Raw genomic sequence first — 15,264 nt, 5'->3', positions numbered from 1 at the left:
CTTCTGCCTCCCCAAGTGCTGGGATTAAAGGCATGTGCCACCACAAACACAGTTTTATTTTTTTTAATATTTATTTATTTATTATGTATACAATATTCTGTCTGTGTGTATGCCTGCAGGCCAGAAGAGGGCACCAGACCTCATTACAGATGGTTGTGAGCCACCATGTGGTTGCTGGGAATTGAACTCAGAACCTTTGGAAGAGCAGGCAATGCTCTTAACCACTGAGCCATCTCTCCAGCCCCAAACACAATTTTATTATTGTTATTTATTATTAGTATGTGGAGGTCAAAAAAAAAAACTTGGTGGAGCTGGCTCCTTCCCTTCTATCTGTGCCTGGATTCCAAGGATCAAATTAAGGTTTCCAGGCTAGTATGGTAAAGTTCCTTTACTTTATTTATTTGTTTGTTTGTTTGTTTTGCCAAGGAGAGTTTCTTTGTAACTTTGGAGCCTAACCTATTCAGGAACTCGCTCTGGCCTTGAACTCACAGAGACCTGTCTTTCCTTTGCCGACTGAGTGCTGCGCCACTACCACCTGGCAGAATTTTTTTCTTAAGTGCTTTTGATCAAACGTAGGCCAAGCAAGTGTACTCCCACTGAGCTATGTGCACAACCCTCTTTGCTACCCAAAACCAACCAACCAACAAAAAAAATCACACCTTTAAATTCCAGAACTCAGGAGGCAGAGGCAGGCAAATCTCCGAGTTCTAGACTAGGCTGGTCTACAGAGTGAGTTCCAAGAGAAGCAGGGCTATGAAGAAAATCATGTCTGTATGGAGTGAGTTCTACAATGGCCAGAGTTACAAAGAGAAACCCTGTCTTGAAAAAAACCACAAAAAGAGAGCGAGAGAAACCCTGTCTTGACAAACCACAAAACAACAAAAATCAAAACTGATGTCTAGTCAACAATAAAGCCCTAACTAAGACAGCAATGTCCTTAGAAGGGACCTAGAGACCTTACCCATCCATATGTGACTGTAAGGAGCCATCAGTCTGCATACTGGGAGAAGGGCCTCACCAGAACCTCACCATGCTGGACCTCAGTCTGACTTCCAAACTGTGAGAAATGCTTAAGTTATTTGGTCTATGAACTTTAATTTGTTCGAAAGTGTCACAAGCTGGCTCCAAACCTGGCTTTGTAGCTCAGGATGGCCCTGAACTCCAGGTGCTCCTGCCTCCACTTTCCAAGTGCTGGGGTTGCAGGTATGTTGTTTCCCTTCAGCAAATTGCTGCTCTGCAGTTACTAGCCTTCTTGGGCAGCGGCCTGGCAACTCAGGCCATGACCCAGCAGGAATTCCGTTCCCACAGGCACCAGCTGTATTGCTGTCGCCAAATTGAACCCCCCTCCCCATTTTTTTTTTTTTTTGAGACAGGGTTTCTCTGTGTGACAGTGCTAGCTGTCCTGGAACTAGCTCTGTAGACCTGGCTGGCCTCAAAATACACAGAGATCTGCTGCAGGACAATGGTTTCTTATGCTTGTTTAATAAAATGCTGATTGCCCAGTAGCCAGGCAGGAAGCAGAGGCAAGGCAATGAGAACAGGAGAATTCTGGGAAGAGAAAGAGTGTCCTTCCGCTCCACCAAAATGAAACAAAACAAACAACAAAAACTATGCCACACAGAGTCCCTTCCTACTACATCCTGTGCATCTGTCTATCATCTTCCAGACACCGTCTGACTCTCGAAGATTACTTTCTGTCAACGAGTTGCTAACCCAGCCTTCCGACCAAAAAATTGATTTTGTTTAATTAATGCAAATGCAAACTTGGGGTTTACAGTGTGACTGAATGTCCTGTAACACAGGTGCACATACCATACCAGGCCATGGCAACCCAACTAAAACACAGCAGAGGTTTCTTTTGGTTCTTTCTTCTATCTGACCTCTAAACTTTATAAAGTTTCCTCCCTTGGTACATGTATCATCATACATAACACAGCCTATACACGCTGGAATGGATTTTTGTATATCTAGTAGATAGCACTCAAATAGTACATTTCAAATGTATCTATTTTGGATTCTAAAGAGCAGAACTTAATAGACAACTTTGTGTGTGTGAACTAGTGAGATTCATCTAGCCCAGTTGGTTTGAGCCTCTTTCAGGCAGCTTAGCAGATCTGAGCCTGTCTCTCAGTAGTTCTTACTATTTACAGACATTTGTAGAGTGAGGAGCTAGGTGCTTATGGTCAGGTTAGGGACTTCCTGAAGCTTTTCAGGTGTTTTCCTGAGCTTTTTTTGTTTGTTTGTTTGTTTGTTTTTAGACCAGGCTGGCCTTGAACTCAGAGAGATTCACCTGACTCTGACCCCGCCTCCACACACCCAGTGCTAGAATTAAAGGCAAGTACTACCACAGCCTGGCTTCTTCCAGAGTTTTAAGATGATTTTCCACAGAATGCAATATTTTTGTCTCCATTTAGAGCATTCTAGGTTTTAACTGGCTCCCCCCTCAAAAACCTGAGCAGGAATGTTTTGTCTTAGAGGAAACTGCTAAACACCACTACCTTCCAACTCTCACAGAGGAGATGGGTGCTCTAAGAAAATGGGTTGACACTTTTTTAAAACAGAGTCTAACTCTCTAGTCCTTGGTGACAGGGAACTCACTATGAAGAACAGGCTGAGCCGGGCGGTGGTGGCGCACGCCTTTAATCCCAGCACTCGGGAGGCAGAAGAATGCGGATCTCAGTGAGTTCAAGGCCAGCTTGGTTTACAGGAGCTAATTCCAGGACTCGCTCCAAAGCTACAGAGAAACCCTGGTCTCAAAAAAAAACCTAAATAAACAAACAAACAAACAAATAAATAAAAGTGGTCTCAGGGCAGACAAACAAAAAATATCAACTTTTATTATTCTCCAGGCTAAAAGTTTCCCAGCACACTTAATCAAAGCCAAATTTCTGCAGGATGTGGTGGTGCACACACATTTATAAAACCAACACTTGGCAGATTTCAGAACAATTTCAAGTTTAAGGCTCATCTGGGCTGTCTCAAAGAAATTCATACTTCTGATCTTAGTTTTTATGTTTTTTTATTTTATTTTTAGTTTTTATGATTCTACACCTGCCTTCCTTCTAACAGTTATTTCTCTTTCCCTTTTCCCCTACACTCCACCACACTGGTCTTTTATTCCATCCATCTTTCCACTATTCTTTCAACTAGTCTTTGAACAGTTTTCCTCCAGAGATTCCCAGTAAGGGTCTGGAAAAAACCTGAGAAACGACACCCTCTCAGGAAACACCTACTTAGCGCCACCTTCCTCCTTTTCCTTCAGATACTCTATTCCATCGCCCTGATTTCCCCCACCCCATAATAGTAAGCACAGGTTGAAATGATCTCACCCACTGTATTTGATTGACAGTCGCCTATTCAATAGAACCACAGTATTCACTTATGCACCCCTTCCAAGTGTCCATCAGTGTTCTAACCCCCTCACTTTCCCGTTACCCATAAAGTAGGCATTTTTTAGTATTTTACATTTTACAGATGAGATACCCGCCATTCACAGAGATGAAGTGGCTTCCCTGGCAAAAGCATCTCACTTGCTAATTCTGGCTCTCCCGGGATGTGAACCACGTAGAACCACGTAGGCGCTTCGGCTTCACCTGATCAATGAATCAAAATCAATAGTTTACCAAGATTTCCAGGTGATGCCTATCAAAGTTTAAGTCAAAGACAAGCTAACTAACTCCTAAGTAACACGCCTTTCACACGCATCCCACACTCTAAGACAACCATAGGCATCTTTTCACGCCAAGGTTCCCCTGAGCTTTGAAAACTTTGAAGGGAAAAACGAACTGGAGAAGTTGCAAGGTCGGCTGGAAAAGCGGTCAAAGCTTCTGTAACGAGTCCCTGCCCACAACAAACCTCGCCTTCTGCCCTGAAGGAAAATGGTTCCCGGAATATACGCAGTTCCGGTCTCGGAGTAACAGCCAATAGGAGAGGCGAGAGACCGGAAGTAGCCGCCACGCCGCCACGCCTCTGGGCGCCTCCCCTCTCTCGGGAGGATGAGACGTTCCAGGGGCTTGTGCGGAGCTTCAGTTGCCGGGTGACCGTTGGGGCCGGGACGGAGTGAAAGTCTGTTGGCGGGCGGGGATGCCCGGGGTGACCTTCGAGCTCCGGACAGGGAGAACGAGGGCGTCCTGACCGGCTGGGGCGACGGGCCGGGCGGGAGCGACAGGCGGCCGGCTTGCGGGAAGGCCTGTCCAGGTAGGAGTCCACCCGGCTGGGCCAGCTCACGGCCCACGCGGCTTCCTGTCCCCACGCACCTCCTCCGCGACGTCAGTTCAGGATTCCGAAGGGACCCACCCTCCGCGTCACCACGGTGCTTCATTTCACTCACCACCGGGGTTAGTGGGTAATTGTCTTTGGTGTCTTTCATAAGACGCTTCCAGGCACAACGTCTTTTATTTTAAATTTAACATTCCTTGAAGTTTGGGGACTTTGGCTTGGAGACTTCATGCCTCCTTTTTTTAGATTCTTTTTTTTTTCTGTCGTACAGATACTGGAGCCTCCTTTTTAAAAGAAATTTCGAGTCCTTAATTGTGATGAAACCTGCTGCTTTCCCAGTGTCTTGACTGCAATTGTGACCTGGGAATTTTCTTCTCTATACGTGAATTGGGAAAGTTAATTACTTAGTTATGGTTTGAGATCTTGGCTTCCTCTCCCTAACCCAGTTCCCTGGTGGGCTTAAAAGTCGCTCGCAGCCACTGCTTAGCTACAATGGTTTCATCTTCATTCGAGGGAAATAAAGGAGGAAATGTACCCAAGACTTTTGTCCTTAGCCTTTACCGATTTTACATTATTTACTTTTCCGGTGTCACATGCTTGACAAGTGCTTCACCACTGAGCCACCGTGCCCTCCCTTGCTGCAACCCATTTCTAAACTTCTCATGTTGAGACAGGGTCTTACTAAGACACTCAAGCAAGCCTCGAACTCAGTATTGCCTTTGTAGGCCTTGAATTTGCAGGTTTTCATGCCTTAGCCTCCTGAGTGACTGGATTACAGGCAGATTTTACCAGTTTTGCTAAGAACGCATTCAAGAGTAGTCTTCTGTTTCTGACTAAAGTGGTTTCTTAAAAAATTATCTAAAAAATTACCTTAAATCTATTTGGTCTATTTGGTTAGGTTAATTTTTGCTGTTAGGGACTTGAGACACACACAAACTGGAAGGTATTAGCATATGTATGATTTTAAAACATTTTTTGTTTGTTTTTAGTTTTTTTATTTCTTTTTTATTATGTCTTTCCTAGTATCCTTCGAGGACAGAAGAGGGTGTCAGGTCCCCTGGAACTGGAGTTAGATGGTTGTGAGCTGCCGTGTGGGTTCTGGGAACCTGATTTGAGTTCTCCTGAAGATCAACAAGTGATCTTAACCACTGAGATATCTGCCCAGTCCCAGAAATATACACATTTTTATCATATAGTTTTTAAAGTTACATTTGATTTATGGACGGGATTGTTGGAGTTTCACAACTTGTGTTGGAGGCAGGGAACACCTTATTGGGATTGGTTGTCTCCTTCCATCAGTTGGTTTCTGGGCATTGAACTCAGGTCCTTAGGCTTAGCAGTAAGTGCCTTTACCCATTGGGTCATTTTTAGGGTCCCAAAATGCTTTGCCTGATTGTTGTTTTTTTTTTAAGCAAGGTCTTGTCAAAGCTGGCCTGCTTCAGCCTGCTCTCTGTTGGAATTATAGAATGTGACACCACAGCTTCCTTATTACTCAGTTTAGCTTTTTGTTGTTGTTTTTTTCAGTTTAGTTTTTATTATTTGTTAAAAATGGCTTTTCTCTTTTTAATGTTTTAATAATTTTTATTTTATGTGTGTGGGTATTGTGGCTGCATGTAAGAATGTGCACCATGTGTGTGCATGGTGCCTGTGGGGGCCAGAGGAGTGTATCAGACCCCCTAGAACTGGAGTCGTAGTTAGGAGCCACCATGTGGGCACTGGGAACCAGGGTCCTCTGGAAGAACTGCTGGACCACCTCTTCAGACTCCTTGTTATTCAGTTAATTAGTGCTCTGGAAATGAGGAAAGCCCTGCTATGTTGTGTTATCCAAGCAGAATGGATTTCTTTGGTTCAATGTACCTCCTGCCTCAGCCTGCCCCATAGCTGAGACTCCAGGTGTGTATCACCCAAAGGCTCACTATTGCTTTTTAACTTTTTTCATCCTAGGTGCATAATGGCAGAAAGTGTGTCTCCACTGAAGCACTTTGTGCTGGCAAAGAAGGCCATCACTGCGATCTTTGGCCAGTTGCTGGAGTTTGTTACTGAAGGGTCACAGTTTATTGAAGGTTGGTACCTCTTAAATTTTTTTTTACAATTACTGTTGAGAATATATACAAGTGTTTTATTATTTCAACTTTAGTTCTTTATTTTATTTTGGCTCTGTGGCCAGAATGAATTTAAACTCCTTATCCACCTGCCTCTGCCTCCCGACTGCTGGGTTTACAGGTGTGTGCTTTGCTCAGGTTTATTGTTGAAGTCACACTGTTTTATATTCTGGGGACAATACCATAGTGAGTTAAAGTGATTTCATAGTTAAGAAATGAGTAAGATACTAGTCAGAGCTTTATGAAATTAAAAATTCCTCCTCCTAAGACCAGTAGGTAAGTTAAGAGCAGACTCATTTTAAGGCTCTGTGAAGATGAGCCCCTTGCCCCAGGCCCACAGAGTGCCCAACCACCAGGCATCTCTATGCAGCCATTACAGAGGCCTTTTCCCCAGTTTGTTTGTGAGCAATTTTAGAATCTCAGTCTTTTATCTCTTCTGTCACATGAGATGTAATTGTTTTGGGAGAGGATAAATGTTTTCCTTTTGTGCTTGTAAACTGCTCAAAAGTAGGTAGCCTCAACTGTCTTATCAAGATATACTAATTTAGAGAGAACTAATTTGGAATTTATTCAGGTTCTTAACATATCTCCCTATTAAGTTAACAATGAAAAAGTGAGGAATTCTTAGAATATTTGTAATGATAGCCCGGTGGTGGCAGCAATGGGCGGGCGTGGTCTTTAATCCCAGTGGATCTCCCTAAATTTAAGGCCAGTCTGGTCTACAGAGTGAGTTCCAGGCCAGGCTCCAAAACTACAGAGAAACCCCATCTCAAAAAAAAACAAAAAACAAAAATCCAAAAAAAACAAACAAACTAGTATATCTATTTCCAATGACAATGGAAAGGCATTTAATCTTTTGGTCAAATCAAACTTTTTTCCCACTTGTTCCTTTAAATCTCCCTCACCAGATTGTGAGCTCGTTAGGTCTGGAACTTTTGTTATCTCCAATTCCAAATGTCACATAACTCAAGTTTCATTGAGTGAAAAAGTTTGTTTTCAATTTGGGAAGGATTCGAGCCAGCACAGTGACTTGTGAAAAAGTCTATTTCCTACAGTTGATAGTGAGTAAAACTGAAGTTAAATGTAGTAAAATCTCTTTTGGTCTCCTGTCAATTACAGATTGAACACTGCTGGGAACTAGTGAAAAGGCAGCATTAGAATCCAAATTCTTTTGACTTGTTCTAAAACCTGGGAAAAAATGTTGCAAGAAAGTGTGTGTGTGTGGGGGGGGTAAATAGAAACATAAACCAAAAAGTGTAAAATGAGAAATAGCAAGGAGTATAATATGTAAGGTAAGGCTTTAAGCGTTACAATCTTGGCTTGGTGGTGCAAGTCTGTAGGCTCTGTGGTAGCAAGTTCAGTGCAGTCTTTCCACTACTCCCCAGTTGCACATGCTTTATTAATGTACTCAAAATGTAAAATAGGTGGGAAAAGCTTGAGTCGCCTTGTCTTATCTTCAAAAAGAGACAGTTTTGGCTTTTTCATCTATTACCAGGATGAAGAAAAAGTGAATGTTTTGCTCTTTTTCTTTTCTTTTTTTTCCTCCATGTAACAATCCTGGCTGTTGTAGAACTTGCTCTGTAGACCAGGCTGGTCTCAAACTCACAGAGATCAGCTTGCCTCTGCCATCTGAGTGTTGGGATTAAAAGTGTGCACTACCACCCCCTGGCTCATTTCACTCCTTTTCAAATCCGTGATCTTGGAACTTCCTCCATCCTTGGTTAGGGCTGTGTGTACAGTTTGCCTGCTCTGATCAGCCCAGCTTCTGCTGCAGTCAGTATGTCTTTCTCTCTGCCTTTTCGTACAACTTGGACTGTTGTATTCCTTTTCGGGGAGTCAAGATGTGGAGGGATGGGGAAAAGGGGCTTTCCTAGCTCACAGACTGAATTCCACCTTCCTGTCAGAGGGGTAGGAAACTTCACGGCTTAGTATGTGAACTTCTTTCCAGCTCAAGATTGGCTTGAACAAAAATAGATGGCTATTAGGTTCTTGTTTCTTTCTTTAAAACTGATTGTTTGTGTCATATATGGTTTGAATTTTTGACTGCTAGATAAGTATTAAGTAATCCCTTTTACCAAGTTCTTGAAATCTTTAATATTTTTGAAATTAATGCAGGGAAGTCATCACTGTGGGCATTCACTTTTTATTAGATATTCAAGGTTATGGCTTAGTGGTAGAGTGCCTGCCTAGAATGTATGAGGTCCTAGATTAAATACCTGACACACGCATCTTAAAAATAATAAAGAATATGCCAAATACTCAGATACTATAAAGATTTTTATTTTTCAAGTGATATGCTAATGTATCCAGTTGTATGCTTAGCAGAATTCATTCATATCTCTTTTTCTAATACTATTTCAACTTTGCAGCAACTTACAGGAATCCGGAACTTGATAGAATAGCAACTGAGGATGATCTAGTGGAAATACAAGGCTACAGAAACAAGCTTGCCGTCATCGGGGAGGTGCTGTCGCGGAGACATATGAAAGTGGCATTTTTTGGCAGGTAAAGCTTCTTGATTTCATCTAGGGTTAGCTGCACAGGTCAGCTTTTCATTCTCATGGCTCCTGGTGTTTCAGTGGGTTGTTTTCCTCTTGCTCCCCCTCTTAGGTTGAGTATTCTTAGGTTAAGTGTTGCAGCTGTTACCTTGTCCATCTCCTGACTGAACGTGAAGCTTTTTGAGAGCTGGTATACGTTCGCTTTTAAGGACTCTCTTCTCATAAGGATTGCCTAAGAAAGACGGAGAGTTAGGTAATGAAGAACATGTTGTTTAATTTTTTTCTCCTTTTCTTCTTGAGACAGGGTTTCATGTAGCCTAGGCTAGGGTTGGCTCCAGTTTGCTATGTAGCCGAGGCTGACCTTGAATCCTACCACTATACCTAGGTTGTGAATTATTTTTCTAGGTTTATATTGATTGTTTTATTTTAATTTACTTGAGAATGGGGGTCTCACTATGTATCTTTGGCCATCCTGGAACTTGCCATGTAAACCAGGTTGGCCTTGAGCTCACAGAGTTTTGTCTGCCTCTGCCTCCTGATTGGAGGATTAAAGGCATACGCCTCTGCTCATTGATTACTAAGTATGTCTTCCAGAAGACTCAACTTATGATTCCCAGAGGAAGATCAGGGAACACTGTATGTCAATATGTCTAGGTGATAGGGTGCTCTTTGTCACACCTGATATACTCATCTGGCCATCAGGTGTTGAGCTGCAGATGTGGCCTGTGATCAAAAGCCTGCCTTGTATACACAACAAGGCCCTAGGTTGATGACCGTCACTGCAAAGAAAAAGGACTGTTAACTACTACCTGCTCACTTGTGTGCTCTGCTCTGCCGAGGGACACAAAGACAAATGACTAGGCTTATATTTCTTGTCTCAATATCTTTTTTTCTTTTTAACCAATAATGACATTTATTTACTAAACTCATGTCAAGCTGTTTCTCATCTTAAGACTTTTGCAGTTGTAATTGTTGGTGCGTAGATCATTTTTTCTATTTAACCTCAAAAGGCTTTCCTGGCCACTACATCTGAAGGATTCCCCCTCAGATTCTATTTGTTGATTTTGCTTTTTTGAGACAGGGTAGCCAAGGGTAGCCTTGAACTTACTCTCCCATGTTAGTTCCTTCAGTCAATTCTCTGTTTCATTTCTGTTTCTAGTAGTGCTACTTCTAGTAGTGCTGAGGTGGGGCTAGCAGTTGATCCAGCCAGTCTGTGTCACATGCTAGGCAGACATTCAGTCACATGGCTCCATCCCCAGCAGTTCTGTTCTCAAAGTAGCCTGTTAAAGTTCCTCTAGCCTTTCACAATGCTCTATTATTTTGTTTTACTATCTGCTACTTCTACTTGGCACAGTATTCTCAGGCCTTAGACAAGTTTAGAGAGAGGCAACTCCATGAATAGGCTTTACCTAAGACTACGGTGAAGTAATTGGAAGACACCTCTAGATAGATGGTGGGTACTGATGTCTTCCTTGAGGCTAAGAGATAGAAGATAGCCCTTGACTTACAGTGACTGACTTCAATCCCTGCCCAGACATGATGTTGTGGAAGTGTTGCATACTCCTGTGCAGTAGAAGACTCGCTTAGAGTGTGGCTAGGAGCAATAGTTCCTAGTAACCACGCGATCACCCAGCTGTAATTGTGGGGAGCCAGGAGCATCTGTATTTTTGCAGCATATTACGAACTTGCTGTGGGTTTATTAGCCTTTAAACCTGCCGTTAGGTGAGAAATAAAGCCTTGGATATGAGCTGGCCCTAACGCCCATTTCTTGCAGAGAGTAGCAAGTGGAAAGGGAGAAGGAGCCCTTAATGTTCTTGGTTAGGTTTGAGATACTCAGGAGCATTAGCACAGCGAGCAGAGAGAAATTTGCTGAAGACTTCCTAGGGCACAAATAAGTTCTGTATACTTTATGCTTTGAAAGGTAAAATGAGAGGATTTAGTTAACAGTTAGGATGTTGGATATGGAGCACAGAGGATAGGTTGAATGGGAATAGGAGGTAGGAGTTGAGGCATTCGAGGGTCTTAGTCTGTGTGGTTAGACAGGAAGGTTGATAGGAGATATCAGAGAATAAGTAGGAGGCAGGAGACGTGCAATGCTTAAGAGTACTTACTGTTCTTGAAGAGGTCCAGGGTTCACTTCCTAGCACCCACCCCGTGGCTCACAGTTCCAGGGGCTCCAATGTCCTGCTCCAGCTTCCATAGCACTATATGCACATGGTACACATACAGATAAGTATGTGTATCCTACAGATTAATTAGAAAGATGACAGTCACAAATTACTTGGTAGGTTTGTGAACAGGTGTTTGTGTTCATGTGATGTAGATGTGTATTGTGGGTGCTTATTAGCCATTCAAATAAAGTTTTCCAAACTGCCAAGTTGGATATTTGAAATTGCAATTTAGACAAGTTATAGGAAGTTTAGAAATTATTGACTTATGTTGGTGGTTGGGATCTGGGGAGTTGATGAGATAATTCACAGGGAAAAGGAAGAGTAATAACAAGAGAGGGGAGAAGAGGAACCATCCATGAATTAGAGATGTCACACAGCTTGGGAAAACTAGGAGTAATTAGGATGCTAGAAGAGAAGATGTCTATTTGGCATTCATGTCTCTTCCTATAACAGACTTGCTAAAACCTTTAGAGTTTCCTAAGTGGTAGGAATAGCTTTTATTATTTATAATGAGCTCCTTTGATCAGCCTGGATTTATGCTAATGAGCCTGGGTGAGATAGGGTAGCCCTTAGATAATTTTAGGTTAGGGCTGGTCACTAAATGATTTGAGAGTTGGAAATAAAGCTTCATGAAAACAGTAGAAGAGATTCATACATGGTGGTACATAGCTATGATCCCAGTATTGTTAAGCACAGGAGGAAGATTACCTGTGCTTGGGTGTAACTTTATAGTCTGATTCTATGGTTCATAATGTACCTGAGGACTTGATATCATTTGTATTCTCCCAGATTCTGATAGAGTTAGGGGTCTCAAACTAGTTTTGAGAATCACTGCTGGACAGTGGTGGCATATACTTTTAGTCCCAGTGAAGGAGGCAGAGGCAGGTGGATCTTGAGTTTGAGGCCAACCTGGTCTACAGAGTGAATTCCAGGACAGCCATGGCTACACAGAGAAACCCTGTCTCAAAAAACCGAAACAAACATCCATTTCGCTGTACACACTGATTCCTAGTTCAGACATGACACAGTGGAGACAGCTTATCTTTGTTCTGAAGATTGGGGCTGCTCAGCACTGGAGGGGTAGAATTATCTGGTACTGGGCTGGAGTGACGTGGAGACTCAGCTAGCACCCCTTGCCAGACCTCCCTCAGCCTGCCTTAACTGTGGCAAAGCAGTCAGTGCAGTTGACCTCTTCTGTGGCAGGATTCCCAGTAAACAGGAAGGAGCTGCACTGCCTTTTATGTTCATCCTTGGAAACCACCGCTGTCACACAGACCAGCCTGAGAAGATGGGACATTAGACCTCATCTTGAAATAGGAAATGCACCACAGAATTTTGATGTTTGTTTTCAAATTGGCACAATTTTATAGCACTTTATCTTCTCTAAATACACTGCTGATATTTAACAGCACTTGTCTGGCTTTCTTATTTGCCTACTTGTTTTTTTTTTTTTTTTTTAACTTTGTTTTACTTTGTCTTGTGTAGTTGAACTGGTCCTCCTGTCTCTATCTCCCAAGTTCTAGATCACAGGTGTGCTCTGTGGTCTTTTTATAAAAGGCGCTGTCTGTGCAGTTGAAGTGTGAAATGTTGGTTTGAGCACAGTGAAGCTTGTTTTTACTCCTTGTTTTGCATGTTTCTCAGGACGAGCAGTGGCAAGAGCTCTGTCATCAATGCAATGCTGTGGGATAAAGTTCTCCCTAGCGGGATTGGCCACACAACCAACTGCTTCCTGAGTGTAGAGGGAACCGACGGAGATAAAGCCTACCTTATGACCGAAGGGTCAGATGAAAAGAAAAGTGTGAAGGTATACTACCCAACCCATAATGCACCTGGAAATTGTAAGATGTCCATGTGGCTAGGCTTGGTTACTAGTGATACTCACTTTGACAGTTTGCAAAGCCAGTGCTTATATATTTTGACTTCTGAGAGCTAAATCATTGGAAGTATAAAATTGTTAACATTTTTATTGGGGGGATGGAGTGATAGGACCCAAGGCTTCATACATGTTAGGTAAACTCTGCCACTAGCCCTGTCCCTAACTTTAAATAAAAATAGAATTAAGGTCTTATTTTGATTTTATGTGTATGTGCCTGCATTTGTGTCCACCAGGTGCGTTGGATCCCCCAGAACAGGAGTAGAGACAGTTGTGAGCTGCCGTCTGGTGCTGAGAACTAAACATCAGAACAGTTTAGAAGAGCAGCCAGTGCGCTTAGTCTCCAAGCCATCTCTAGCACCCAAATTAAGAGTTTTTTTAAAAACTGATTTAGTAACAATAGGGTATTGTTGAAAACTGCTGTTTAATCTTAACTTTCCTTATTTTTTGAGATAGAGTTTCACTATGTTGATATTTCTGGCTCAGAACTCTACATGTAGACCACACTGGCCTTGAACTCAAAGAAATTTGCCTGCCTCTGCCTCCTGAGTGCTGAGATGTAAAGGACATGCACTTTGTCTTTTTTAAAAATTTTACTGACATTCTTTTACCTTAGGAAAAGTTACTAAGCATATTTATGAGTAAATGCAGAGTTGTGAAACAAAGGCCAGAGGCATTTTAGGTTCTTGAAAATGGTAGCTGAGCTATTTAATACCTGATCTATGTCCCTAGGTATTTCATAAATTTCTTTTTTAAAAATTATGGGTTTTTATTATTTGTTTGTTTTGTGCATATGTGCATGCATGTGTGTGTTTGTGTATTCAGACGTCTTGATGTGCACATGGAGCTCAGAGAAGAACTTGTGGGAGTCAGCTCACACTTTCCACAATGGGATCCCGCGAGTGACTTTTACCCACTGAGCCAGGCCGCTGGCCTTATTTTATAAACTTTTTAATTCAATGTTGCTATACTGCTTCAGCCAACAAAAGAATAAAGTACTAAGAAATTAGAATGTTTGATGCTAACTTTGGCCTGATAGGATTTAGAAAACATTGTCTTTAGTACCTTTTGGACCCAGGTTAAGCAAGTGCTTGAATGCTGAGCCATACCTTACCCAAGTATTTATGTGTATGTCCCCATGTGCACGCATGTGAGTATATGCGTGCGCATAATACTATGCACATGCCTGTGGAACTCAGGAGTTGATGTCAGATGTCATCCTTCAGTTACTCTCCACTTTCTTTTTTGTGATCTAGTCTCTCATTGAACGGGAACTCACTGATTCACCGGTAGGCTGGCCGGCCAGCAAATGCCAGAGATCTACCTGCTTCCATTTCCCCCACACTGGAATTAGCAACATACAGTGGCACACCCATCTTTAAGTCAGGTGTTGGGGACCAGAACTCAGGTCTTCATACTGTATAGAAAGCATTTTACAGGGCCATCACCCTATCTTCTCAACCTCTTTTTGTAATAGGACTTTATTTTGTAGTCTGTACTGGCCTTGCATTTTAGAACTTCCTGGTTAGTCTCCTTAGTGCTGGGATTTGAAGAGTGCTACCAAGTCATAGCCACCTTAAATAGAAAGATCTCACAAACACAAAAGTTCAGTATTGAAGACACATACCTCTGTATGTGCAAATGGGTGCATGGATGCTGGGAATTGAACATAAGACCCTGTACATTCTAGTCAAATGCTCTGCCATGGAACTGCATCCCCAGCTCCTTGTTATTTCTGGTTTTGGTAAACTGTAGGTGAGTTTAGGTCATTAGTTTAGTTTTGTGAGCTAAGGCTATGACCTGGATTAAGTAGTCTGTTTGTTATTTACCTTTGTTGGTGGTGCACATCCTTCAAATTAATTTTGAGAGAAGAAAAATGAGATGGTTATGAAAAGTATTCCTCAATCTTAAAATTTATTATTTTTTGAGACATTATGTATCCTTGACTGAGCTGAAATTTTTTGTATAGACAGTCCTCTGCCTCCTGAATGCTGGGATTAGGCTACACCCTTCAAACTTCTGACATACCATTTAGGGCATTTCTTAGTTAGTTTTCTATTGCCATGCAAAACACTGTGATCAAGACAATTTTAGAAGAGTTACTGTAAGTTTCAGAGGGACTCCATGACCATCATGGCAGGAAGCATGGCAGTGGGCAGACAGGTGTAGTGCTAAAGCAGTAGCTGGGAGTTCACATCTTATCTGCACGTGTGAGGCAGAGAGCTAACTGGAAACCCACCTCTGGTGACATTCCTCCTCCAACAAGTCCATGCCTTCTAATCCTTCCCAAATAGTTCACCAGCTGCAGAGCAAGCACTCAGATATGAATGTGGGGCCATTCTCGTTCAGACCACCCCAGGCACCACTGTTACTTTGTAATTAAGACTTTTTGCCAAATTGGA

At 42.4% G+C, this 15,264-nt stretch overlaps 1 protein-coding gene across 2 annotated transcripts in view; it reads left to right on the top strand.

Moving 5' to 3' along the window:
- The first annotated feature begins 3,960 nt into the window (after positions 1–3,960).
- The window catches only part of Mfn1 (mitofusin 1), a 39,923-nt gene continuing 28,619 nt past the window's right edge, over positions 3,961–15,264 (top strand). The window contains exons 1-4 of one of the 2 annotated variants that reach the window (XM_075950623.1): positions 3,961–4,197; positions 6,163–6,281; positions 8,690–8,825; positions 12,631–12,793. In XM_075950623.1, coding sequence (XP_075806738.1) covers positions 6,170–6,281; positions 8,690–8,825; positions 12,631–12,793 — 411 coding nt within the window. In that variant the 5' untranslated portion in view covers positions 3,961–4,197; positions 6,163–6,169. Of the gene's footprint in view, positions 4,338–6,162; positions 6,282–8,689; positions 8,826–12,630; positions 12,794–15,264 lie in introns of both variants that reach the window. The other variant, XM_075950624.1, reaches the window with a different exon arrangement.

Source organism: Microtus pennsylvanicus, chromosome 16, assembly GCF_037038515.1.
Source record: "Microtus pennsylvanicus isolate mMicPen1 chromosome 16, mMicPen1.hap1, whole genome shotgun sequence".
In the NCBI taxonomy this organism is placed as follows: domain Eukaryota; kingdom Metazoa; phylum Chordata; class Mammalia; order Rodentia; family Cricetidae; genus Microtus; species Microtus pennsylvanicus.
This window is presented reverse-complemented; position numbering and strand designations above follow the sequence as displayed.